The sequence below is a fragment of the Seriola dumerili genome, unplaced genomic scaffold (assembly GCF_002260705.1).
Source record: "Seriola dumerili isolate Sdu_G_001 unplaced genomic scaffold, Sdu_1.0 BDQW01000149.1, whole genome shotgun sequence".
Lineage (NCBI taxonomy): Eukaryota > Metazoa > Chordata > Actinopteri > Carangiformes > Carangidae > Seriola > Seriola dumerili.
Window position 1 is genome coordinate 10,211,520 of NW_019174404.1, and position 24,757 is coordinate 10,236,276.

The 24,757-nt window shown below is 39.5% G+C and overlaps 2 protein-coding genes across 2 annotated transcripts in view; one reads left to right on the plus strand and one right to left on the minus strand.

Annotated features, from left to right (window-relative positions):
* The first annotated feature begins 1,224 nt into the window (after positions 1–1,224).
* Positions 1,225–21,329, plus strand: LOC111225884 (interphotoreceptor matrix proteoglycan 1-like). The gene is made up of 17 exons (XM_022750924.1): positions 1,225–1,300; positions 5,063–5,278; positions 6,468–6,634; positions 6,747–6,775; positions 6,945–6,979; positions 7,105–7,151; positions 7,277–7,426; positions 9,564–9,622; positions 9,906–10,105; positions 10,212–10,569; positions 11,891–12,536; positions 18,171–18,390; positions 18,820–19,030; positions 19,517–19,702; positions 19,813–19,996; positions 20,536–20,619; positions 21,246–21,329. The coding sequence occupies exons 1-17, from the start codon at positions 1,234–1,236 to the stop codon at positions 21,327–21,329; spliced, it is 2,943 nt and encodes a 980-aa protein (XP_022606645.1). The 5' UTR covers positions 1,225–1,233.
* Positions 21,330–22,328: 999 nt separating this feature from the next.
* Positions 22,329–24,757, minus strand: part of LOC111225836 (unconventional myosin-VI-like) — a 36,791-nt gene continuing 34,362 nt past the window's right edge. The window contains exons 32-33 of the mRNA XM_022750870.1: positions 23,967–24,185; positions 22,329–23,811 (exon numbers count right to left, since the gene is read on the minus strand). Coding sequence (XP_022606591.1) covers positions 23,612–23,811; positions 23,967–24,185 — 419 coding nt within the window. The 3' untranslated portion in view covers positions 22,329–23,611. The remainder of the gene's footprint in view (positions 23,812–23,966; positions 24,186–24,757) is intronic.

The following is a 24,757-nucleotide window of genomic DNA, read 5'->3' on the forward strand; positions in this document are numbered from 1 at the left end:
AGGAAGAAGCGAGGGTGGAGACTAACAACATGGAGCCTTCCCACCTTTATACACCATAATATGAGAGGCCACACAAGCCTCCGCTGTCTCTACTTCTTTCTACACAGCCATCACCCTCAACACCCAAACCTGCAGAGAGAAGAGAGGACGTGAAGAGGAGCAGAATCATTGGTGGAGACAATCCTGATCCTGCTTTTTCTTTTTTTCTTTTCTTTCTGTGAAGCAGTGCCTATCAAGTCAAAATAATTTTGGATGCGACCAGAGAAGAAGAGGCTTATTCACAGTGCAACTGGAATTACTGCAACACTTCAGGAAATACTGTTGGGTCAATTTGTCCCTCAGCTCACAAATAACAGAGGAGGTAGATCAAACAGGTGCCTCTGCAGCAGCCAACATACAGAAGAAAGGAAAGGGCAGGGTTAAAAGTGGACACTGCTCTTGACAGTCAAAAGAGAGGCCTTAAAGGCTGAACTTAGCTGTGAAGCTAGAGTAAGAAAGGGGCCCATTGTTTGACTGGTAGCTGGGTGTACTGTACAGAACAAAACTGCAATCCTGACCTCAATTGACACCCAAAACCACCAGGGCACCCAGGAAGAAGGAATCTTAACCGAGAGAAAAAAGAGGAAGAGTTAGGCAGCCGGATAGTGACACGTAGAGGCAGACAGGAACTCACAAAGAGTCTGGCCGTCAGTGATAAACTTGGGGCGACTGAGGGGAGTAGTTATCTGGTCTGCGCTGGTTGGCAGATCCCCAGGTTTGTTCAGCTGACAGATGAGGGTCCAGAAGGTGGCTAACAGGATGAGGCCGGGTGGCCACGTGGCCCCGCAGGGATTACAAGCAGCAAGAAGAAGGTAAAGAGATTAGACTCAAAGCGGAGCCTGCTTTTTTAACCTCATCACTGTTGTCACACTGACAACATACAAGGAAACTCCTGAGCCAAAATTCCATCCGTTCCCTGTCTCTCCTTCCTCTACCTCTCCTCCCTCCCTTGCTTCCCTCTGCTCATCCATCCATGCAGCCACCGCTGTTGTCTACAGGGATCCAACAGCATCCAGGAACTAGCTGCTGCTGAGGAACTGAGCTGGAGCACAGACAGGAGTGGACTGGACTCCCTCCTCTGATGCACTCTGCTAATGGACTCGAGATAAAGAGGTTCTGGATCTTATTGTTGTGTGCAAGAGTCTCTTTACAAATGACAACTTCGGGCTTGAAAACCACATAAATAAGCCCATCATGCTTTTGAAGTCAGGACTATTCTTCACTTTGTGTCTGTTTACCCTCCAAGCAAGTCAAATCAAAGGTAAGAATCCAGGCTGGGATTCTAGTTATTGCTTTTCTACTGTACATGGAGAACACAGCAGATTTCAGTATTACAACAATCTAACTCTGAGACAGCATTTTTCTGTCAATAAAATAGTAAGCCAATAATGTATCTCTGCACGCCTCTTTTACACAAATGGATCATGAAAGAATTTGGAAAAGTAAGAAAAAAGGACACTGTGTACATCCCTTTCAGTTTAAGTTGATGAGGAATCCTTTGATGTAAAGATCTACCTCCAGGTTTCTATCAGTGAGGCTCTACTGCATGACAGGAGACTTAAAGAGCTGATGAGTCACTTCAAGGACAACTGGGTTTTCCAGTTAGAAGTGTGAGTGTGTGTGTGTGTATGTGTGTGTGTGTGTGTGTGTGTGTGTGTGTGTGTGTGTGTGTGTCTCTGTGACTTTGCAGTTGAAATAACTCTGCAGACTACAAAATGCTAGCTCATTCTCAAACATTGATTTTTAGAAAATGTCAAGCAGTCAACGAGCCACTTTTAAGGTCATGAATATTCACTGTGAATTTAACAGGCGGTGACATATAATAGATGTTCACTGAGAAAGATAGCATCGTTTCACCAGTGATAACATTTGCGTCCGCACTGGTTGTCTTGTTCAGCGTGATGTGCCCGGGTGAGCTCATTATCCTGAAGGAAACAAAAGCCATTCTGTTTGCAGTGTCGCAGGACGCTAATCTTTTCTGGCTTGTAATTCTGCTGTGAGGCCTTTCTGTGGCTGCTCTGGGCATTAAGGCCTGCTCTAACACTCCCTCCTCTCACTCAGGCCCCCGTGTCTGAGCATGTGCAAGTCAGTCTTCAAGCTTCCGCAAAACCCATTCAAATGTTGTCTTGGTGGCGTGATTTTTAGTGAAAACACACATGACTTGGCTAAATGTCAGGCCACCGTCTGACCTGCTGGAAGGTTTGGAAAAGGAAGGTTTGTTGGTGAAAGGGTCTGCCTGGCAGACACTAAACAGGGGGCATACTTGCCCAAAATGCTACAGGCTACAACATCAATAGCCAAACATTCTTTGCATGTTCTTGGTGTTGGGCCAAATTTGGATCCAAGGAAAACAATATTGTTCATTGTGGAGGTTATTATTTATTCGTAATACAGAGATTAACACAGTTTTTTCTTCTTTTTTTTTCCTCCAGCAAAACATCAATGAATGCCTGTGTTTTGAACAAGCTCTAATTCCTTATTAAAGGCTACTCGTACTACTAGTACATATTGTTGTTGGGTTGAATAAACATGTCTAAACAGAAAAGAACATTACAATGCAAATTCTACATGAGGTTAACATAGAAATGTAACCCTGTGACAACACAAATCATCATAATTTGCAATTGCGATATGAAAACAGTGTGCCAGAGCTACATGGTGTTTCCATTCCAACACTAACACTGTACAATTACCTGTAACATCACATTTTAAACAAGACAAACACACAAACTCAGAGAGAATGAATCAGTGTTAAATCATATCATTAAAACCCTTATATGACCACTATACAATGATTATTATTTTCTAATATAAAATTAACTAACTAGTAGAGGCCAAGGCAACTTTTTCAAATTGCTTGTTTTATTTGATCAACAGTGCAAAGCCCAAACATATTCTGTCTATTAAGACAGAGCAAAGAACAAAAACAAGAGAAAACAAATCCTCATATTTGCGAGAACCGGCCTTGTTCTGCCATTCAACCAATTAAATGATCATTACTATCTTATTGTCACTTCATCATCTGTGTAATCAGAACTTAAATAAAAACAAAGAATTTTCAATTTAACTTCTATACCAAGTAAATTCAATAGTGAAATTTCAGTAATGTTTTAAAGCCAAATGCAATTTTGTATAATATGTTGCAGGCTTTGTTTGCACGTCCTTGTGTTGCATTGCGCTTGTTTCTACAGGTGTTTGTGATATTATGTCCACCCACTGCAGATACTAATACACATACTTAAAGCTGGCAGCATGCTCTCACTTGACACCCTCTGGACTGTTGCTGTGTTATGTGGTCACTTGTGGTTCAGTTTTGGTCCACACAGTGTTGCTGCTACATGCTGAAGATCAGGTAGCACAGCTAAGGATTTATGTAAAAGATGGCCCACTTGTTTACCTCCAGCTAAACGCTCCGTGTCTGATGCCAATGCAACAGTGATTATATTATTTACAATCACTTGCTTTTTATTTTTTCATAACCTTCATTCTGTTCCCTAATCCAGAGGAGGCACAGTTTCTTATTGGACCTCCAGTCTGTGTTTTGGGGCTCATAAATCCTGGCTTATTGTCTTAAGAAGCCCTCTGAGGTTTGCCACCTGGCATCACAATGAGTGCCTTTCTTCTAAAATAGCTTTACTCAATGGGGTGACTGTGTTGGAGAGTTGACTGGCACACCGGCTTGTGTAATGGTGCAGAATTATCTTTCTGTAATACCTCAGCAGGGTGACTGAGCTTGTTTTCTTTACTAAGGTGATCAGAAAATTGGGGCAGTTCTCATCATGTGTGCAGTGAAATCATTTTTGGAAACAGGTGTGTGTGTGTGTGTGTGTGTGTGTGTGTGTGTGTGTGTTATTGCTCGAACATACCCATATCACAGCATTGGTTTTCAGTAACAGCTAAAAAAAAAAGCTGGGTTACCACCTCTACCACCTCTTATTTGAATCTCTTTAAGGTTTGCTTGTGCACGCAAATCCATTTTCAGCTGTAATCCACATGCGTGCATTTCTGCACAGTCGCACATGGACGTTGCCCAGTACAAACTCATCCTTACACTGCTGGTCACTGAGCAGCTTCAGTAAGGCCAGGTCAAGTTGAGTCGCCCAAGGGCGTCTCAGCAACCGTTCCTTAGGGAGAAGAGAGTGTTACTCGTTCACTTTCTTTACACATCTGTGCACTTTCCCTGCATTCAAAATGACTTCCTCCCAAGTTGAAAACCAGCACATCCAAGCTTCAGGCCCAGATGTTTTTACAACACAGTGAACTGAAAGCTCAAATAACTCATTGCAACTTAACAGGATACACAGAGGATTTCTTTGTGTTATATGGTCCCAGAATAGGGACAGTCACCTTCCATGCAAATACACTTTTCACTGCAAAGCCAGGTGCTAATTATAAAGCAATGACAAGGAGAGCAGCAGTTAACTTACAGTAAGAGGGCTAGACAGATGCAATGATGTAACTTGTTGGATTAAGTATCTGTCACATCAAATACTCCTGAGTGAGCTGGTTCTAAGCATGTGATTCCTGGATACACACTGTAAGGCTTACAAAGATGCACTTTGACACTTGCTATGTTTAAAAACTTAATTTTAGGTTACATAAGCAGGATTTTGCTTTGGCAACATCCAAGATTTTTGTGTTTGAATTATTCATTGAAACTGTGAAACCGTTTATATTGCAACTGCCAAAGAAACAAACTCCACCATTTATCTTAATTTAAGTGCATTATGTCACTAACTACAGTGCAGTTACTACAAAGAGTGCAGTTTTGGTTTTGTATTGTCACCCATCAGCTGTTAATTATAACAGTTGTCCACACCAACGCTCTGTACTAATGAGTGAGAAATCTCACACTTACATGATAGTCCACAAAATTTCAGTTACTTCTCACAGTGCTCAGATGTTTCATGTTTAGTCAAATTTCATTTTCTGAATACTGTAAAAAAAAAAAAAAAAACATTAAAAATAGGCCACATTATAATAATTCTTCCTAAACTTCTAACTTCATTGAATGCTCTTGCAGACCTTCATGACCACGGTTTTTCTGGACTCAGGGATGTGAAATACAGACACTTTCTGGAAGCTTCTAGACCAATCAGACACACTACAAATGTCAGAGCAGAGCAGGACGGACATCGGACAAAGAGGTCAGCGGTGTTCACCACAGGGGTCAAAGTGTGTCCCCAGGAGACGATGAAAGCTGTCATCGGCAGCCATCGCGCCTATTACAAGCTCAGAGGTAAAAAAGAGATGCACTGTTACTCTTTGATGTGAAGGTATACTGTCAATGAACTTTTTAAACTTTATGCATAATCATGACTGAACATCTTGCAATACAATCAATATCCCCTTTTCTAAAACATGGACTCTGTCAATGAGAATAAAGCACTTAATCTGACAGAGACGTCTTGGCAGTTGAACAAAAAGCTGCTGCTTTGATGTTTTTCATGTTTTAATTTGAAAGGAAAAGAAAATATATTTCAGTTCTCACAAATATATATGATTCTCTAAATTGTATGAAGATTTTTAGCATTTGTTTTCATTGTGTGGAGCCTGGTGACATTGTCGTGATGCCACTGGATGATGCACCAAAGCTGTTCACTGCCGAGTTTAGGAAGCCACACAGAGAAACACTTATATATAATGAAGTTATGTGCAAATATCTTTTGTCCAAGACGGATGGATTGCGGATGATTTTAAGAGGCTAAGATTGACACCTTGACTGTTACAATTGGTTTTGGTAATGCAAATTGTTCCATGACAGCTGCTGTTGCGTATGATCTTAAAATGAGGCTGATTAATTTGGTGTATTGGACGTAATGGATTTGCTCCAGAAATTAGTTTGTCAGAGAATAAATTTCCCACAGGCATCAAGATATTGGACAATGTGGAGCTTGTTTCCGCCACATAGGCAGACAAAACATACTGTAGCTTGAGGGGGTCTCTATGCTCATGACTTGAATATTCACTAGAATGCCATGAACAGTCAATGTTTTTTTTAACATACATTTTGACATTTACTGAGCCAGGCTTTACTACCGTTTTGTGCTGTCCCAGTTATATCACATTACATACATACATTTTGTTATATATTACAACATTGTGGCACTGTGGACTTATTTGTGCAGCACATTCATACTAAAGCTGCACTGAAAGGTTTCTCTGCAGGAAATTAAAAGCTTATACATTTCTAAATTGTAGTAAACTCCCCACAGGCAGAGGTGCCAAGATCAATACCAACAACAGTCTTTATGATCAATTATTTGATTTGTCCATGCTCTATTTTCCGTCGTTTTTGTCTTTGTTGCCATTGTCTAGCCATCCTCGTTCTATATATTAATACTTATTTGTTAGTGTGATGTATTTCATCTGATATTTTCTCACAAAAGTCAACAAGACATCCAAAAAGTTCTGTGATTTATGTTCAGTTTGTCAGGAAGCCATTTGGGAAGCGTTTCGGATCTTCTTGGACAGGGTCCCAAATTCAGAGGAGTATCGAGCGTGGGTTTACACCTGTCAGCATGAAAACCTCTGCATGGACGACCTGGCTCAAAACTTTAGCAGCTCTCAGGAGCATCTGGATATGGTGGCCAGAGTGAGTGCAGCACAAACACATTTATGACAATATTTTTTTTACTGCAGGTCTGTTTTCTTGTTAATCTCCAGTGTAAATCTGTGAAAGCCGATATCCTGTTTCTTATTTCCAGATAGTGGCCGAGCAGACTGAGAATGAAGGGTAGGTCTAAACTTCCCTCTTACTATTTGTGTTAATTGTGAGTTTCCTGTTTGTGTTTACAGTCATTTCTTTAGGAATATAAAATTATTATTGGTATTTTCATTTTCAGAGGCAATGGAAGCATGAGAGAAGCTATTAACACCTCCACCATGTTGTTTTTCTTTTCCAGATTTGTCACTGGAACCCCAGAGCCAGGAAGGGACTGTGAGTTGGATGCATCAATGTTGTTCAATTAAAGCAATTGCACTACTTTTTGAACTTAACTGTTGTCAATAAATTTGCATAATAGCATCATAAATTAACTGGTGAGTTGGTGTTTTTAATCACAGGCACCTGGACACCCCCTCTGATTCTGCTTCCAACTGAGGCCGATGTGGTGAGATAGTCCACACCTTTGACCTCGTTTTTCAGAATCACATTCCTATGTGCTAAAACTCTACTACCTGGACCACAACACATCATTATCGTTACTGCAATGTACTGTGGACTTCTGTTTTACAGACCAAAGACAATCCCAACATGATAAAAGAGAACTATGAGGAGTACATTGTTGAATTCAGCGTCACCATCGTGGACCCGACGTACAGCGAGCTCCTCCGTGATCCTGAGGCTCCACATTACAACGACGTCACACGAGAGCTCACAGATAAGGTGAGAGTCAAGTGTTGATTTTACACAGCCACAGTATGTTAATGTTAATGCTTCTCTGAGCTGATGTGTCTTCTATTAAACTTCATTTCACACAACAGCTGATTGGCCACTTATTACCTCTTTGCCGACAAAACATAATCTTATGTCTTGTTCTACATTTCTCTCACCTTATTATTCCCTTTCAAAACAAAACCCATTCTTTCACTTTCATTATGCAAGTTGTCTTACAGTGAGTTCAATGTAGCTAAAAGTTTCTATGATAAAATATATTCTCAGGTGTAAAACCTACCCTGATTGATTTAACAGCTTTAAAGTTGCAACCACGGGACTTAAGATAAGACTTCTAAATGACCACAAGCCTGGAATAGTAAGATCTAATCATGTAGATAATCTCCGAGTAAGAAGTCATCGACTAAGACTCTGACCACAGCTCTTAAGAATGACTTCTGATAGTGAAAAGCTACTGGCATATCATTTCAATTGAGAGAAATGTTATTTTGGCCTTCAGTTAGTTAATGCAGGCTGTCAGAGAGGCCATAAGTGTACATAGCAGAAATACACAGAAATTCAAACTATGCACAAATGTTGATTATGTTCATTCCTAAAACTCTGCATCAAGCTTGCACAACACAATGGAAATGCTTGTCCTATTCAACAGCAGCTGCTTTTGCTTATGTCAGATTAAGAAACAAGAGTAGCTGCATCTGCATGTGCCTGATATGGCTACTACCAATCTGTAGCATAACATAATTGTGATTGGCCCCAGTGCAAACACAAGCTCACATGCAAGGACACACACAGCCACTGCAGATAAAGGCTATGTCACCATGGAGATACTCATCAGGCAACTCTCATCCTGCAAACTAGCCTTTGATCAGCACATTGGGCAACAGCAGCCTTCCTGTCAAATTTATCAACTCTACTCTACCAGCCTGCCCTGGACTCAAACCACCACAGCCTTTCTCCAACTATCAAACATGAAAGACACCCGATCACACAAGCAGTTGCCTTTACAGAATTCATCCTTCGTCATCAACGACACAGCAGCCAAATGTTATCATACACACAGATCACATTAGCTGCGTATTTTTTCTAACATATGAAGGGTAACACTGCAATAGATTTAAATCCCTAGTCCCACTCCATAAAAAAGAGAAACCAGTACTCACCCATTAGAAGTTCATCCGCCGTCGCTAAACTAAGTCATCAACAACACTGCTCAAGTCCAAATCCCAGGTCTCTGCTGTTTTCTATTGAGAGTATAGCCATTGCAGCTAACGTTAGCTTCCGGCTGCACGTCAACATTGCTAGCATTAACTTCAGTTCAAGCATGATGAGTTTTTAAAAAAAAAATCTAATCATCTAATTTCGTCATTTTAGCTGTACACCAATCCTCTTCTCTTTTGTCCTTCCTCTTCTAAGCGCTTTTTTTTTGTTTGGACCTGCTAAACATTATGCGACTTAACTTTGGCGTCTGTTTGCTGAAGAACACTTGCTTCTTGCTCAAACGTTGAGGGGAAAAAAATTGACGTCCACTCACGCAATTTATCAGAAATGAGAGGGAGCATGCTCCTTGGTCCAGTTAGGATTTCCCAGTAAGCCGTACTTCGTATCTTTTGAGAAGAAGGTAACCAAATTAAATAATTTGCGAATAGAAATAATCTTTATTTTTTAATAAAACAAACAGTTTTGGAACATTTGCAATTCCTCCCCTACCCTACAGTTTTGCCCACATACACACCTGTTCTTAATCCCCTCATCAAATCCCAAGCCTTCCTCTCATATGTTTATTATCCATGCTTCCTTTCCTGTGTTTTGGCCTTTGGCTGCTTATGATCAATTGCTTTCCTTCTAGGACTTTGCCCCCATGCTTTGCCCCTTTTGCTTTATTTTCCTGTTTGAATTATGGACCCCAATTTTTGTGACAATGCATTTCTTTTTTTTCTTTTAGTGTAATTGGTTTTTAGAAGATTTTTAAGTTGACCAAATGTGCAGAATGCTTTTGAAATCCTTTAAGGGAACATTACTCCTTCAGCTCATAAAATTACCAAATATAGAGATAGACATGACAAAAGCCCAGCATTGCAAGGCGTGTTTCTCTCATACCCATTTCTCTCTCTTTTTTTTCTTTGTATAGATGCTTCTTGTGTTTGAAAAAGTTCCAGGATTCAAAGAGATTCGTATTCTGGGATTTCGGTGAGTTTCATTAAGTTTTTTATTAAAGGTTTGGCGCTATGATTTTGTTATGTAATTATGATTCATTTTGACAAAACAACACAAGTAAATAAGTAATAATTTTCATATTTTTCCCCTGTAGTGGCTTTTACTGAGGTGTTTTATTGCTCTAGAGAAACTCTGACATTTCCCAAAATATTCTCTTATGGGAAATGACTCATATATTTCTGCCTTAGTAGACATCTATTGCCAGTGAAGTCTGTCTGCTTTGAGGGATTCTGACATGATTTGTTGTGTTAATCAGCTCGGAGGATGTGTCTGTGCGCTATGCCGTGGTCTTTAATGGAGAAACAGAGCTCAGTGATGATCCTGAGGGTCTTGAGGAGCCTGAGACAGAGACAGGCGAGGATGTAAATGCTCCTAAACTGAAACACATTATTACAAAGGCCTTAAAACAGGAGCCGTCACTACCGCTGGACATACAGACACTCAGCTTTGAGGCTGGTAAGAATATTATCATACTTGTATCTAACAATATAAAATAATAGGGGTAGTAGTGCTCAGAGTAGGATTTTAAAGCTGTATAAATGTTTTAACTTTTCCATTTCAGTAACCACAATTTATCCAGTTGCTGAGCTCGGCCTGAACCCTGTCGATAGCGTAATATCTGAGGAAGACACCACAAAGGATCCAACAGAGGACAGAACTCCCATTCAAAGTTTCTTCCCCACAGTGGCAGTGATAGAAAACTCTCTGGAAGCTTCTACAATCAAACCAGAAACACACACCTTTGTGCCTTTTATCCCAGCCATCCTCCCAGAAACCACTTCTGCCGTCTCTGATGAGACTCCTTTGATGGCAGCAGTAGAAGAAGAGTCCACAGAAGATTCTGCTGAAGGGGCAGATGATATTATAACTCCAGACACAATACTGGAAGCAGCCACACAGCAGGAAGAGAAGGAGGCAGAGACGGAGTTGAAGGAAATTACACTAACCGAACAAGATGATGGAGGTGAGGCTGAACCTGAAGAACAGGTGACAGATGATAAGGCTACTTCAGGTGAAATCTTGTCTTTAAGCAGGATCTTGAAGTTCAATCAGGAGAGGCAATTCAAAGAATCTTTATCGATCAACCAAAAATTAGATTATGGTGTAAAATCCATTTAGAGCTACACACAGATAGCAGGAAGAAACTCAAAATTGAACACCAGCTTTACCCACACTTGGCGTCATTGTCTGGTTTCTGAGTTTTGATTCTGCTGATGATGGGAAAGAGGTGGGAGGGATAAGGTAATTCCTGTTAAGGGCACAAGACAAAAAACACAGGTACAGCCAGGCAGGACAAAGAAGCAGAGGCAAATTTTAGCTGATAGCTAAAAATAGCTTGATACCAAACAAGGGGAGTAATTACAAAATATCAAAGTGAATTATATTAGCAGTACAAAAGAGAATAGCAAAAAAGGAACTTATCAAAAGAAGGTGTGAAAGAACAGAGTGAAAACCATTAAGGAAAGTAGTCTTACTAATTTACCTTAAACTGAACTATATTGCCATTTATTTGTTTATTTATTTCTTGCCATAGCTTTTTATTTGATTACAAATGATCCACACTTACTGGGTGGTGAAAAAAATATTTTTCACAAAGTGAAAGGAAGTTAGTAATAGTTCGCAAAAGCGCAAGTTTTTGTGTTCATCGCGGTGATGTTTAATCTCTGTAGTCTCAGTTAGCCACTTGTTAGTGACCACCTTTATTAAGACGTTTATTAAGGGTATTTACTGACGTATTTTATGTCAAAGAATAAATAGTGGAAATGCCTTGAGCCTGTGTCATCTAACCAAAAATCCATTAAAAAAAACCCCATAGACTGGGACGAGGAAACCGGGAATCATTCCCTGTTCCCAGTTTGTTTGTTAAGCGAGGCTAATTGCTTCCTGTCTCTAACTCCGTACTTGATGAACCGACATGAAAGTAGCATCGATCCTCTCACCTAGCTCATGGAAAGAAAACCGGTAACTGTAGTGTGTTTTTAACATGAAGTCATAGAATAATGGCAGCAGAGGTGAATTTGGTCAACAACAGCAACAACACTGTACAGAGTCCATGTAAGAAAACCTAAACCTAAGCCATAAAATTGCAGTAGAACATGATGCATGAGTGTAGTATCTAAGTTGCATTCATACCTGTACATAACAGTTAGTGTACCGGTGTATTTGTTTCATACACAAAGTAACTCCCTCTGCTAATAAAACCTCTTTCATGATATGTTTTATTTTACAAGAACCTGATCCAGCTGATGGGGTCAATGAAGAACATGCAGAGCCACAGAACGAGGACCTTCCCCTGGCAACTTCAGATTCTCAACCTGAGGAAGTGATGAGTGATAAACCTGGTGAGGTTAACCTTGATGTACCGGAGTCAACAGATCCTATAGTTATGCAGATAACTGTCACAGAAGCTTCAGTCCCACTCTCCACACCATCACCTCATGAGGATACAGTCCAAGGCATTGAACCAGAAACAGATGCAGAGCCTTTGCCATCTCCTGTAGAGAGCGGCGAAGCCCCTGAAGACAGAGATGAGTCTAATGGAGGGCACAGCGGAATTACCCTGGTCTCAACGGACCTTACTGCTGAGAACTCCAACATTCAAGAGGAAGTAGGACCAAGTCAGAACGGGACGGAGGCAGAGGTGACCGAGCCTCTGGAGGAAGAGAGCGGTAGTGGATTCCCTTCAGAGTCTGATGAACGCCCGTACGAATCCACAGCTGCACCAGCCATGAGACAAGCCAGCACCCCTCTGATGACCGCAGTGGACAAGAGCAAAGAGTTAGTGGTTTTCTTTAGCTTGAGGGTCACTAACATGATGTTTTCTGATGACCTGTTCAACAAGAGCTCCCCGGAGTATAAATCACTGGAGAATACCTTTCTTGAGCTGGTAGGTACACATGCTTTTGTGCTGGATATCATGCTTCTCCATGTTTCATTCTCATACTTGCTTTTGTAGCCCAAGCTGAAATATGTGATAAAAGTACATTTGTTCTATATTTACGTTTTACGTGATATTTTAGCAAATGCAAGGACAATTTAGAGTAGCCCCCAGTTGGTGCTTAATCTAAATATTGCTGTCCTGCACAAGTGAGGATGTGCCTTATCCTCACAGCTGTTTGTTAATTCTGACAGTAACAGTAAATTATAACAAATTTATATTTTTACGTGTGTAAGTGTTGTGAAGTGTGATAAGGCTTTAACCAATCGCCAAATTCTTGATCAATTCTGCAAATGTTTTAATATCAGAGGAGCCATTGTGTCAACAGTATAACGAAAAAACTGGTCAAATTATTCTGTTTCACTTAGACACAGCACTCTGGGTCCAGAAACTCGCCAAACCCTGGAGCTTCCAGTAAATCTGGGCTTAGGAGACAGACGACTTTAGCCTCCATACCGGTATTTTTTTTTTCCATATTGGAACTACATCTCCAATGCCTCAGAGAGAGCGTGACCTTTCTATTTCTTAACTAACCTTTCTGAAATGCAGTATCGAACAATCTGAAAGCACCTAACATTTCTAACCTTTCTAAAATACTCAGCTTTAGTTTTCGGCTTCGCTTTAGATATTATGTTTGCTTCATGCCGTTGCTTTTTGTGGTTTTGTCTGTGAATTGGGTTCCAATATTGTTAAGATTGTTTTTGTGTGTTTTGCCTTAACTCTTTGAATTGTGCTAAAGTTTTGGCTTTTTTCAGGCACTGTTTAGATTCTGTTTGATTGATTTCTAAGAGTGTCATTTTGTAAGATTTGTCTGCAAGGAATTTTTGTTGTTGAATATTAACACAAAAGAGACTTCTGTGAGTGAGTTCTGAGTGAAATATATTAATAGAACCAACAAAACTAAACATTTAAAATCATCTAAATGAATAGTTCAGCATTGTGTAAAATCTTTTCTGGTTATGGTGTGTTCAAACAGAAAGTTATGTGAATCTTTGGCTTGCATTATGCACAAATTTGACAGCTGGATTGTTTTTGCAGAATGTATTTATTCACCCCAGACAGCATGTACCACATACAAATGCTGCCTGTATGATAGCTATCAACCAGCAGTGTGTGCTGTAGGTGTGTACTATATATGTGCCTGTTTGGGTGGCCAGCAGTCAGTTAGCTCAGTTTAGCATAAGGACTGAAAACAGGGTAAAACACAACTACCCTCGCTCTACCCAAAAGTTAACTTTGGTTTTGTATGAATTAAACCATATATAGCTTTCTCCTTGTTTCCAGTCTCTTTACCCAGCTAGGCTAACTAGTCACTTGCTAGCAGCCTCATATTTAGCTAAAGGATATAAGAGGTGTATCAGTCTTCTCATTTAACTAATAAGCGGATTCCCAAAAACATTGAATTATTACTTTTAAAGATTAACATTTTGAGCAAAACAACTGTTGTCGTTTCTTTGTACAGACAAGCTCTCTGGTGTAATATACTGAAGAGTTTCTGCGTGTCGAAGCTGCTTTGTATAATTATATAGCTTGCACTGATTATTATCTGTCTGTCTGTCTGTTGTTTGGCTAAATTTGTGTGTATATGTGTACAGTGTATGCTTCTTACAGTTTTCGCTTTGAAAATGAGAAATTAAGTATGTAGGGGAAAAGTGAAGTCAAGTTAGACCAGTTAGTTTCTCACCAAGAAAATCCAGAATTTATTTTTGCAGGCTACATGTTGCCCATATGTGTGTGTTACAGATCTGACCAGTGTGTTTGTGCATGTTGTAAGCCTTAAAGATAAACTTTCAGAGAGAATGAGTGCATTAATTAATGCAGGTTTATGCATTTTATCTTCCTAGAACTGTATTGCTTTACACGTGGTAGACAGCAAACTAGCCCTGGGTAGTCTGAATCATGGGACATGGGTCTGCCTTAGTCATTGGTTTGTGACTCATGGTAAGAAGCTTTAAGTAATTCTGGTCAGTTCCAGCACCACACACATTGTGCTATTAATGGTTCCAATCTGCTTAGTGCGACATCAGTCAGGTTTGTGCGGACATCTGTATGCGTGTTGCAGCAGTGTTAATGTGTGGGTTACCTGGTATTATAAACATACTGTATTTATGTACTGCTACAGGCAACTAAGGCAATTAAACAAAATAGATCACTGATTGGTTTAGGTCATTTTGTTTTAGAACAGTTATGTGCAAATGCAATGTACATGTTCTCTTTAAACCTGCACCTATTAGCTTACATCAAACAAAGAAGCATCTCTTGACATGCTTATTTAGTCTCAAGGTTTACCCCGAGGTTAGAGAGGACACATTTTTAGGCTTGTTAAGAGGTGCCCTGCACTCTGTGTTATGTGAATGCCTGAGCCTTAAATTGAGGAGGTTCATAGGTAAAAATTGTATTGTCTGTTTGCTGCAATGCCAAGGAGCAGGGAGAATGTGAGCTACTAGGGAAGGTGGGCTTACAGTTTTCTTAGTGATAAGTCTTCAGGGTTAACATAAATGGCTAATAATGTATTATATCTTAATACTCTCTCAGAAGATGTTCACTTATTTATTATAGTAGTAGACGAAAATGTGAAAAGATGTAGGTTTGATGATTTGTGCCATGAATTGGATCTGTTTTAATTTTGTATTCTTAAACAGAATGGGTCATAATTAATTATTAGACAATTTCTTTATACCAGATATAGACAAAATCTGTGTGTTCACTGGCTCAGGAGATATAAAGAGGTAGGGATACACAGACAGAAATTACATAGCATACACAGATATTTATGACATACAAAAATACAAAGCAATAACAAATAACACTCCATCTCCAATCTTTAATGGTTGCCCAAACCGTGGTTTCTGCAGTTCTCCTCATTAATCAATGTATTTAAGTTCCTGGCAAAACTAATGTGGTCAGCCGATTGAACTGGTAAGTATTTTACCATATATTGTCTTTTGTCAGTTTCCCATTAAGATATCTTCCTTTAAATGGGCTATTTAGTAGAGATGGGACACTTTTTGAAACAAATATTTCAAACTGGTCCTAGATGGTTTATAAACCACTGAAAAATAGCAGGAACTATGAGTAAGAGATGTCAAATATACATTACGCAGCCCATTTAAATGGACATAATGAAACATGTAATGTTTCTCTGGATATTGGACACTTTTTATGATACTGTAGCTTTCAGCCTTCCTGTTCTCCTCTGCCACACTCCACCATTACTCCTGTACCTACTGGTTTGTGAAGCAACCAATAAATTTGGACATGGAGGTTGGAATGACTTTATTTGCTCCAGTAAATCAGAAACATTTTCATGGCAATGTAATATTCCTTGTGACTTTTTTAATTTTTTGGCATCAGAGAAGGGATGTTTCGCTGGGTTTTCCAAAACAAGAACCAGTAGATACAAGTGTAACCTCTGAGAAGCAAATGTGATTGTGTCAAAGTATGAAGTTATGGCTGTATTTGTTCTATGCTGAATGTATTTCTTTACAAAAGTCTCGTGTATATAGGTGGCAAAGGAACAGAATGTTTACTGTTCCTTAGTCGATAGTACAGACTGTACTGAGGTTTGTTGTGAAAGGACTCGGCTTTGACCTTGTGTGGAAGGCAATAGAGCCACAGATTGGTATCTAATCTACAGTGTACATGTATAAAATGACATTCTGCATTGAGACAAATGGATGACCAAACAGCTAGCTGTGTGTCCAGTTGTACAGCACCCTGTTGCCCATTTGTTCTGGATGTTGGACAATCTCGTACTCTCCTTTCAGAGACTATTAGCTATAGGGACCTACCCCTCAGTAAAGTGTCTGCCAGTGATAAGTAACCCGATCAGAGCAGAGCTCTTTAAGGCCTCTTATCTCCCGCCCGACAGCCAGGCCAGCTAAAGCATCGTAATCTCCCCCTCTCACACTGCAGTGGTTTGATGTTTGCCTCGTCTGGAGTGAACATGAATTGGTTGGGAGGAGAGTGGTTCAGATCGATGAACATTGATGCAGGTCCATTACTTGAGCTGGTTGACTTCCTCCCCGTCTAAATATCACCACTGTCATCAGTCCAAGTCCATAGACCTAATAGATTGGCTTCTCAATTATCCGAGCTGCAAGTCTGAGTCTGAGGGAGAATTTTTAAATGCAACAATGTGGAAAATTCTAAGAAGTGAGTTATGTGAGTGCTTAGATGTGTTTTTACGGAACAGATATTTTTTTAGGTGTGGGTGATGCTGTGACAGAGAGCAGTAACCGCACAAAGAGCAATGTTGAGAAAATAGGGTTTGAAGTTTCTCAGCTAAACTGTGCAAAATATAGCCTATATAAATTGGAAAACCTTAATTTGATTAATAGGATTATAATGTCAGTCTTTAGATACATTACATTATTGTGATTAAAAGGTGGAGTTAGCTCAAACCATGCTAATTCCAGGGGCAGTTAATGCTACACTAAGCTAGGCTAGTTAACTTTTAGTCAGACTAGCTTATCTGGTGAACTTTTTTCCTCCATAATTATTAGATTTTGCTCTTGCCTTATATATGTGGTATAACAAACTAAATTACAAAGATGTTAACGCATCAAAACTGATTTTTGAATTACAGGAAACGGGTAGGAAATAGGGGGTAAATTGGCATTAGCTAATGTTATCTGATCAGCTAGTCTATAGCCAGATTATCACTGCAGTTCGGTTTTTACCTTTATCCCCCCTCCCAAACTTGCAAATTTCTTTGGTATAATAATTGTTATATGGTAAAACAGATGTGAAAATGTCAAAAATTCTAATGTGCACTTATTTTTGAGCAACTATATCATTACTGTTTTGACTTTGTAGGGCAGTGTTGGTGGGGTAATGCAGACACTTGACATAGCAATATTGCATATATATTGAGATAAAGCCTCCACCAAGCAGCATATATTATAGATGTCTTTGACCTGAGATAGCTTTGTTGTCTTGCAAGTCTTTGCAAGTGTCTGATCTCTTCATCATGTGTTCTCTGACTCTTCCATGACTAGAATTAACATGTTCTGTGTTCTTATACTAATGTTTATAAACCTAACCCTAATATTGTTCTGGATCTAATTACACAGTCAACACAGTAATGGCAGAAATTTCATGCTTGCATCAAAATTTAATTGTGAACTATTCATAGCATTCACACTTTAAAATGTGACCTGAATAATTTAAAATAAGCTGTACTATGAAATTCAGTCCTGTCAATGTGATCCTTGCTCCCCTGGTCTTCTTCTGAGGAGGACACAGATCTTCACCGACTCTTGACACGGACATGACATAATTTCATTCACCTACTTTAAATATCCAAGAGTCTTAAAATCTTAGTCCTCCTAGGATCAAGAATCATCTTTCATCCCATAAAATGAAATCAATCTTGGTTCTCAGGAACACTATATTCCATGTTCCTGCTGCAAGTCAAGACCTTTTTCTCACTGATCACTAACTGCACAGAAAACTGCTTTTTAAATGAGATACTTCAGAACATCTTGAAAAACTTGAAAAGGAGTAGTTGAGTAAATTGATGAAACATGACCTGTTTAATTTCCTAAGAAATTAATTTGCTCTCCCTCTCATTCCCCACAGCTTCTGCCATATCTTCAGTCCAATTTGACTGGATTTAAGCAGCTAGAAATTCTAAACTTCAGGAACGGCAGTGTCGTGGTAAACAGCAGGATGAAACTGGACAAGCCTGTACCATATAATGTCACAGAAGCTGTGCACTGTGTGCTCGAAGACTTCTGTAATGCAGCATCTAAACGGCTTGACATCGAGATCGACAGTCGCTCCTTGGAAGTGGAACCAGGTGAAATGTCTTTGCTCATTTTGTGTGAATGAAATATGGCAGTCCTGGAAGATGTGATGACAGGATGTGGACACCTCATCCAGAAAAAAAAAAACATAATCTGCTCTTATGCTCATTCATGCTACAAGGTCAGACACAACATGCCTCCTCACTCTGCTGTCTCTTGCAGTTTGGGTGAGGTGCTGTATAAATCTTTTTGCTTGGATGAGTTCATGACTGTTTGTGACCTCATTTAGCAGACCTTACTGAAAACAGATACCTCCATGCACATCAATCAAAATGGCCTTTTATTTCCCCTCTGAATCTGTAGACCATGAGAGACGTGCATTAATGTTAATGAGCTATCACCTCTCTGGTGTATTTCTTCTACCTCTCTCTTCTCATCTGCTTCTTCTCTTCCCTTTCCTCTCTCCTCTCTGTTGGTTTCAGCTGACCAAGCAGACCCCTGTAAGTTCCTGGCCTGCAATGAGTTTTCACGCTGCGTGGTAAACAGTTGGACCGAGGAGGCAGAGTGTCTGTGTGATCCAGGCTACAGCACCGAGAACGGCCTGCCGTGTCAGAGCACCTGCACTTTGCAGCCAAACTATTGTCTCAACGGAGGCCTGTGCGAAATAATCCCTGGGCATGGAGCCACCTGCAGGTACACAGCAGCTGACAAATGAAAGAGAACACAAACAACATGACAACATCTCATCTCTTTCTTTATTGTGTTGTAATGCAGATGCGAGCGCAAGCAGGCACTTTTTCAAATCCTTTTTTTGGTACATCCAAGATTTGCTGAGAAACGTGCATACTTGAGCTATGTTATCTCACCCAGAAGTTCAAGATGAAGCAAATACTGTATTGATGCTGTGGAGAAGATAATGTGCATCTAATAGTTTCTTTCTATTATTGTTCCTGTTTAGCAGCCAACGCTTAAATCTTAGTTGTCAGACTTGATTTTATTTACACTGGGTCTATTTATGGCTACACCACTGACATATTTATTGAGGTATTTATTAAAGATACTTCAGCATTTCTTATGAAATATGTGCAAACAGCAGACAAAGTGAAACTCATTTTATTTCGGTTTACAGTATATAGGGTGCATCGCTCTAACCTATATATATTTCCTCATCTCTTTCAGATGCCCTGTAGGTAAATACTGGCACTACCATGGAGAGCACTGCAATGAGCTGGTGTCGATGCCGGTAGACCCGCCGCTAATTATAACCTGCCTTGTGGGAAGTCTCTGCTTTGTTTGTGCCATCATTGGCATTTTGATTTTCATTAACAAGAAATGTATAAAGACCAGAAAAGCTGTAACTTTGGTGTAAGTATGAACCCTTTTTTTTCACACGTTTTTAAGTGTTTCTGTCATTCAAAGGGTGTTTTTGTTTTAAAAGCATTTTCATTCACCGCCTCATCTCCTTTACATTGTAGGCACACCCTTGCTCCCTATGCCTTTGAGAATACTTTGAGGGTGAACCCAGTATTTGAGAATGATGATGGTGTCTTAACTCAGGTGTCCACATTGCCATGTTCTTCAAGTTCGGCTTCTTCCCAATCTCAACAGTCTGAGCAAGAACATTTTGCCTCAATTGAAAATATACACCTGAGTATTGAGGTATACTGTGCTGTGCAGCACAAACGACTAAACCTACTAAATAACTAACCAAAAACCATCAACTAATATAAACTAATACGCTCTAACAAACTCTGCAAATTACCAGAAAAGTTCACGTTGCTCTTATCACATCTTATCTTTGTTTTTTGTGTTCAGAAATTGAAATTCACCATCAAAGTTGACAAAGTGTCTGTTGAGGAAGTGTCTTTGAAACTGTTCACTGTGGCTTTAATGTTAATTAAATGTAGATCAGGGTCCCCGTGTACCTTCAGTAGTTCCTCAGCAGCTTTGATCCGCAGAATCAAACACAGTTTAGACAGTTTAAGGTACACAGCACCCACAACACTGACGATTCTTTGTGCCAAATCAAACAACAAACTGCGCAGAAGTAGTTGTAGGTATAGTCTCATGTAGTAGAGTATACTGCTTGCTTTCATTTGCATTGCATCTGTTTTTTCTACTTGAGGTGTCTGTGGAGCTATAATATATTAATGAAGCACACGGTGAACACTGAGCCTGTCTACTGTCTGTCTCCGTAGATCCCCAGACAACTCTACACAACAAGATCAGAAAAGTTAGTCTCAGAGATGGTGGACTTTCATCACTGCATACCGCACAATGAGGTGAGTGCCGGAGACTGAAGCTTGATGTCATGCATTGAAAGTCTAACCTAAAAGTGTAACCTTGAAGGAAGCATAGGTATTTTGAGTGCTATAGTGAACTCATTGAGGAAATGTGCCATGTAAAACTAAGGTTTTGTAAGACATACAATACTTTTGAAGTGATATCCTGTTCACACTTTAGATACTGAATGTGGTCCATAAACAGGATTTTATCTTATGCTCTAAGACAGTGTGGTTAGTAACCTTCACATCAAATATTTTACAGCTCTATGATGCATACAAAGGTAAAACCTCCTTGCATGCTTCCCTTGCTGATTTTTTTTTCACTCACAAACCAAATCATTGTTGAGTTTTGTGCATGTAATGAACTGCTATATTATAATGCAAAATAAATTATAGAAAAAAGTATGAAATTCTAACCTTCAAATGATTTCCAAATAAGACGAGCGCACGACTTGTGTTGATCAATGCTTCTGCCGTGTGCTTAGAGTAATAAAAACTACTTCCTCTTGATTGATTGATACAATGACAGTAACTTGTAGATACTTACAAGGGTATTCTGTTGTTGCCCGTTTTGGAAAATGGCTCCTTAAAAGATGACTCACTGTCCTGTCTCTCTCCTCTAGACGTGGCGACTGCCAAATGAATACAGAACATGTTGTCTCTTAAGGGCATCAGATAACGAATGTTTTGAAGTAACAGTTCTTTGATGACACCTGAGGAGAAGCCAACATGGCCACACAGAGCCGAACACGAGGAGTAGAGGACTGAAGTTGCTGTTAAAACTGTATATGGGATGCATGCACAGATGCAAGTACAGTAGACCAGTGGTTGAGATTATTTGTTCATAGTGATGAAAGTGTCTTGTTAGACAGAGAGCTATGGATGTTAAGGTGGACTTAGGTTGTTTAAAAGTGGAACTTAATATTTATTTTAAATATTGAATGGTAGGAACATTTCCTGTATACCCTTGGCAAAGGTTGTTCTTTCCTCACAATGAGGTATTTATTATTTACAAACTGATACACATGGTGGTATCTTAACTTTAGACTGTACAACGTTGTTTGTTTTAATGCTATTCTTTAACATTGTGTCCCAAAAAGAGAATGAATGTATAAGCTGTTGACTTTGGTCATGACATATTGTGTATAGAAATACTGGCTGCTGTACTGTATGTCCGTCAGTTTGTCCTGTTCAAAACAACTTTTCCCACTAATCATTTGTCTTTGGGATTTTTTACACATTTTACATTTAAAAGCAAAAAATAAAATATTTTTTGCATTAAAAATGTTGACGTTTCATTTGTTATGTCTATTTGAGCGAGATGTGAAAAATCAAAAATATTTACTGGTGAGACTGAAGCTGATATCAACCATATATGTGGGTTAAGGGCATGTCCACTTACTGTTTATTAGTGTTGGTTACCAAAAGTATCTGTGACTTAAAATATACACTGAAGGGGCCCTTAAGTCTGTTTTTATCCAGTTGACTTAACTGGAGCGAGCCTCAGCTCAGTGACGACACCAGCAGTACATTAGGCTTTGTTGTTTAATTAATCTACACACTAATCTCGTTAGCTGCCATTAGCATTAGGATGTCGGATCCATTTACAGAGCACCGGCCACTTACAGCTATGTTACTAACTTATCTCATGTGCTTATGTGAATTATCAATAGTAACTTGGCAAGAAAAAAACATGGGGGCAATCATTTATTTTCTACATTAGTCCAGTGCAAAGGCCAAAGTACAACAGACAATCAAAAAGGAAACATATGAATCATTAGTTACAGTTGACTGTATCTTTTCACTAAATAGTTGTGAGTTTAAACAAATGTAGTGTTTGATTGTCCAATGAGATGACTGGAATGTTCATGACCCGACCAACAGAGGAGTCAAATAATCAGCTTCACAAAATATTACTTGAACAAACACACGTAACACAAGCACACACACAAATTACATTATTGTCTGTAAAACAACCCCAAAGCCAAAAAACTGCAAACAAACTTCTACACTTCCCTTCTTGAATATCAAATAAACAACAATACAAAAGAGTGTCACTTTTCAAGGATTTCAGCAGTCAACAAAGGTGTGAGTGTGAGCTGAGAAAATGATGGATGGATAAAAAGACAAGACTTCTAAGGTGGTATAAGCACTTCTTCCAATGAATAAATCTTTTTTAAAAGGTTATTCTGGAAGAAAAATACATTCTTCAACTACACGAAAAAAAAAGATTCAAGAATTAGCCACATGAATTTTGTTCCATTTGATGTAGTCGCATTTGTAGTAGATAGAGGATGAAATATAATATTTGAATCCTTTATATTTTACTCATTATAAAATAAAGTATAAGATTATATAAGTTTTATAAATATAACTTTTTTTCTTTCTCTTAGTTGTATGACCTTCTATCCATGATTGTCACATTTAAGTACAGAAAGAAAAACTGCATGTGTGTGAAAAATTCAATTCTTTCTAATCAAATCAGATGTATTTATAGACACTGAATGCTAATTATGGTCTTAATATTCATACGACTATCATGTATGACTTGAAAGAGAAGACACCATTAAATGTCTCTACACATTTTTTGTCCCTATTGCAGACCATTAAGGTTTCAGGTTGACAGTTACTGTAGACAGGCTATGCACCAATTAAGACTTTCTTGGTGTTGTGCAGTGATATTGCATTTTAAGGCCTCACAGTGGGATATTGCATTCAAGCATAGACTGAGAAGAAGACTGAACACAAATGCTAACCCTACACCAATAAGGTGTTCCACTGCAAAATAAAGATATAAAAAGTGAAACTTAACAACATACAGGTAGTTAAAAGGAAGATGATTCAGCATCTTCCTCTGTGGTAACTTCTTTTCATCCCACAAACCACAGGTACACTGTGCTGCCCTGCCCTGTTTGTGTTTGAGTGTGTGTATTAGTGTCATGTTTCCGGACTAAGCTGGTGGTTGTGTGCTTATCTTGTGCGCACTGGTTCATTTGAGGAGACTCTGGAGCATGGCGGTAGCGTATGTGGGACGGGCCTGCTTGTTCTCAATGGCTTTCTTGAGGTACTGAATTCCATCACAGCGTTCCCAGATTTCTTCAAACTGCCTGGGCAGGATCTCTGCCCCCCTCTTCCTGGTCAGGCCCGTCTCCTCCAGACTCAGCTCACACATCTCCATGTCGTCTTTGCCTGAGTGGTGGAGGAATGAGGACAGAGGTTTACCGGCAGAAGATTTTACACTGAAAATAAGGCTTCTCTGCAACCCTGAAATAAAGCAAAAATAATCAGATTTTCTAGAGATGTTGTTGCTAGAATTAGACCAAAAGCAAAAGCTGCTGACTCACCTGCGACCAACACAATGGGCCGTTTGTCTGGGTGAAGCTCCATCTGTCTGGCTATCCAGGGCCCATCAAAGTGGGCGTACCACCAGCCCTTCTTTTTATTCTGGGGGTCCTTGTACTGGTCGGCGGGCCTGATGAAAGGAATGCGGAAATATCGCTGCTGGCGGTTCATGGCCACTTCCTGATGCTGGGCCGTCATTGAAGGAGCTGGGTTCTGTTCAGCTGCAGAGGGACAGAGAGACAGTGTGTGTCAAATACATTCAAGAATTTGATCTGAAATTGGAGATCTCCAGAGTAGCATTACAGGAAGGAGTATTCACAACAAAACATCCGTCATTTGGTTTCAAATAAATGAAACTCATGTTTTTATGTGTTTTAATAACAGTGAAAACACATTGAGCTGTGCAGAAAACAAAGTCTAAAACTTTCAAAACACAAGATCAAAAAGGACCCAGGAAATGCCCAAGTAAATACCACATGGAAAAGCCAGGTAAAGCAGCTTTTAGCCTCTTATGAAATGGCCCCGATAAAACCCCTGCTGTATCAGCAGAGGCCAAGAACAGGATCCAAATATGAGGCAAACAAAGCGCAGCCAGTATGGCTTTCAGGAGCTATCATATCAAAGGAGAAAGGCAAGTAAATATAGTGAAAGTAGAAGCAACAGTGAATCTAATGTTCCCATTCTCCATCAAACTTAATATATGTTTTTAAAGATGAAATAGAAGGGAAACGCAGAGCACCAGCAAGCTTTTGAGCAGCTAAACAACATTTGTGCATGTGTGTGAGTGCAGCAC

Excerpts from the sequence above, each read along its gene's own strand:
- LOC111225884 (XM_022750924.1), top strand. The coding sequence starts at position 1,234 with ATGCTTTTGAAGTCAGGACTATTCTTCACTTTGTGTCTGTTTACCCTC. Across the intron at positions 6,980-7,104 it reads CCCAGAGCCAGGAAGGGACT|GCACCTGGACACCCCCTCTG; the intron begins GTGAGTTGGATG and ends TTTTAATCACAG. Across the intron at positions 20,620-21,245 it reads ACTGCATACCGCACAATGAG|ACGTGGCGACTGCCAAATGA; the intron begins GTGAGTGCCGGA and ends TCTCTCCTCTAG.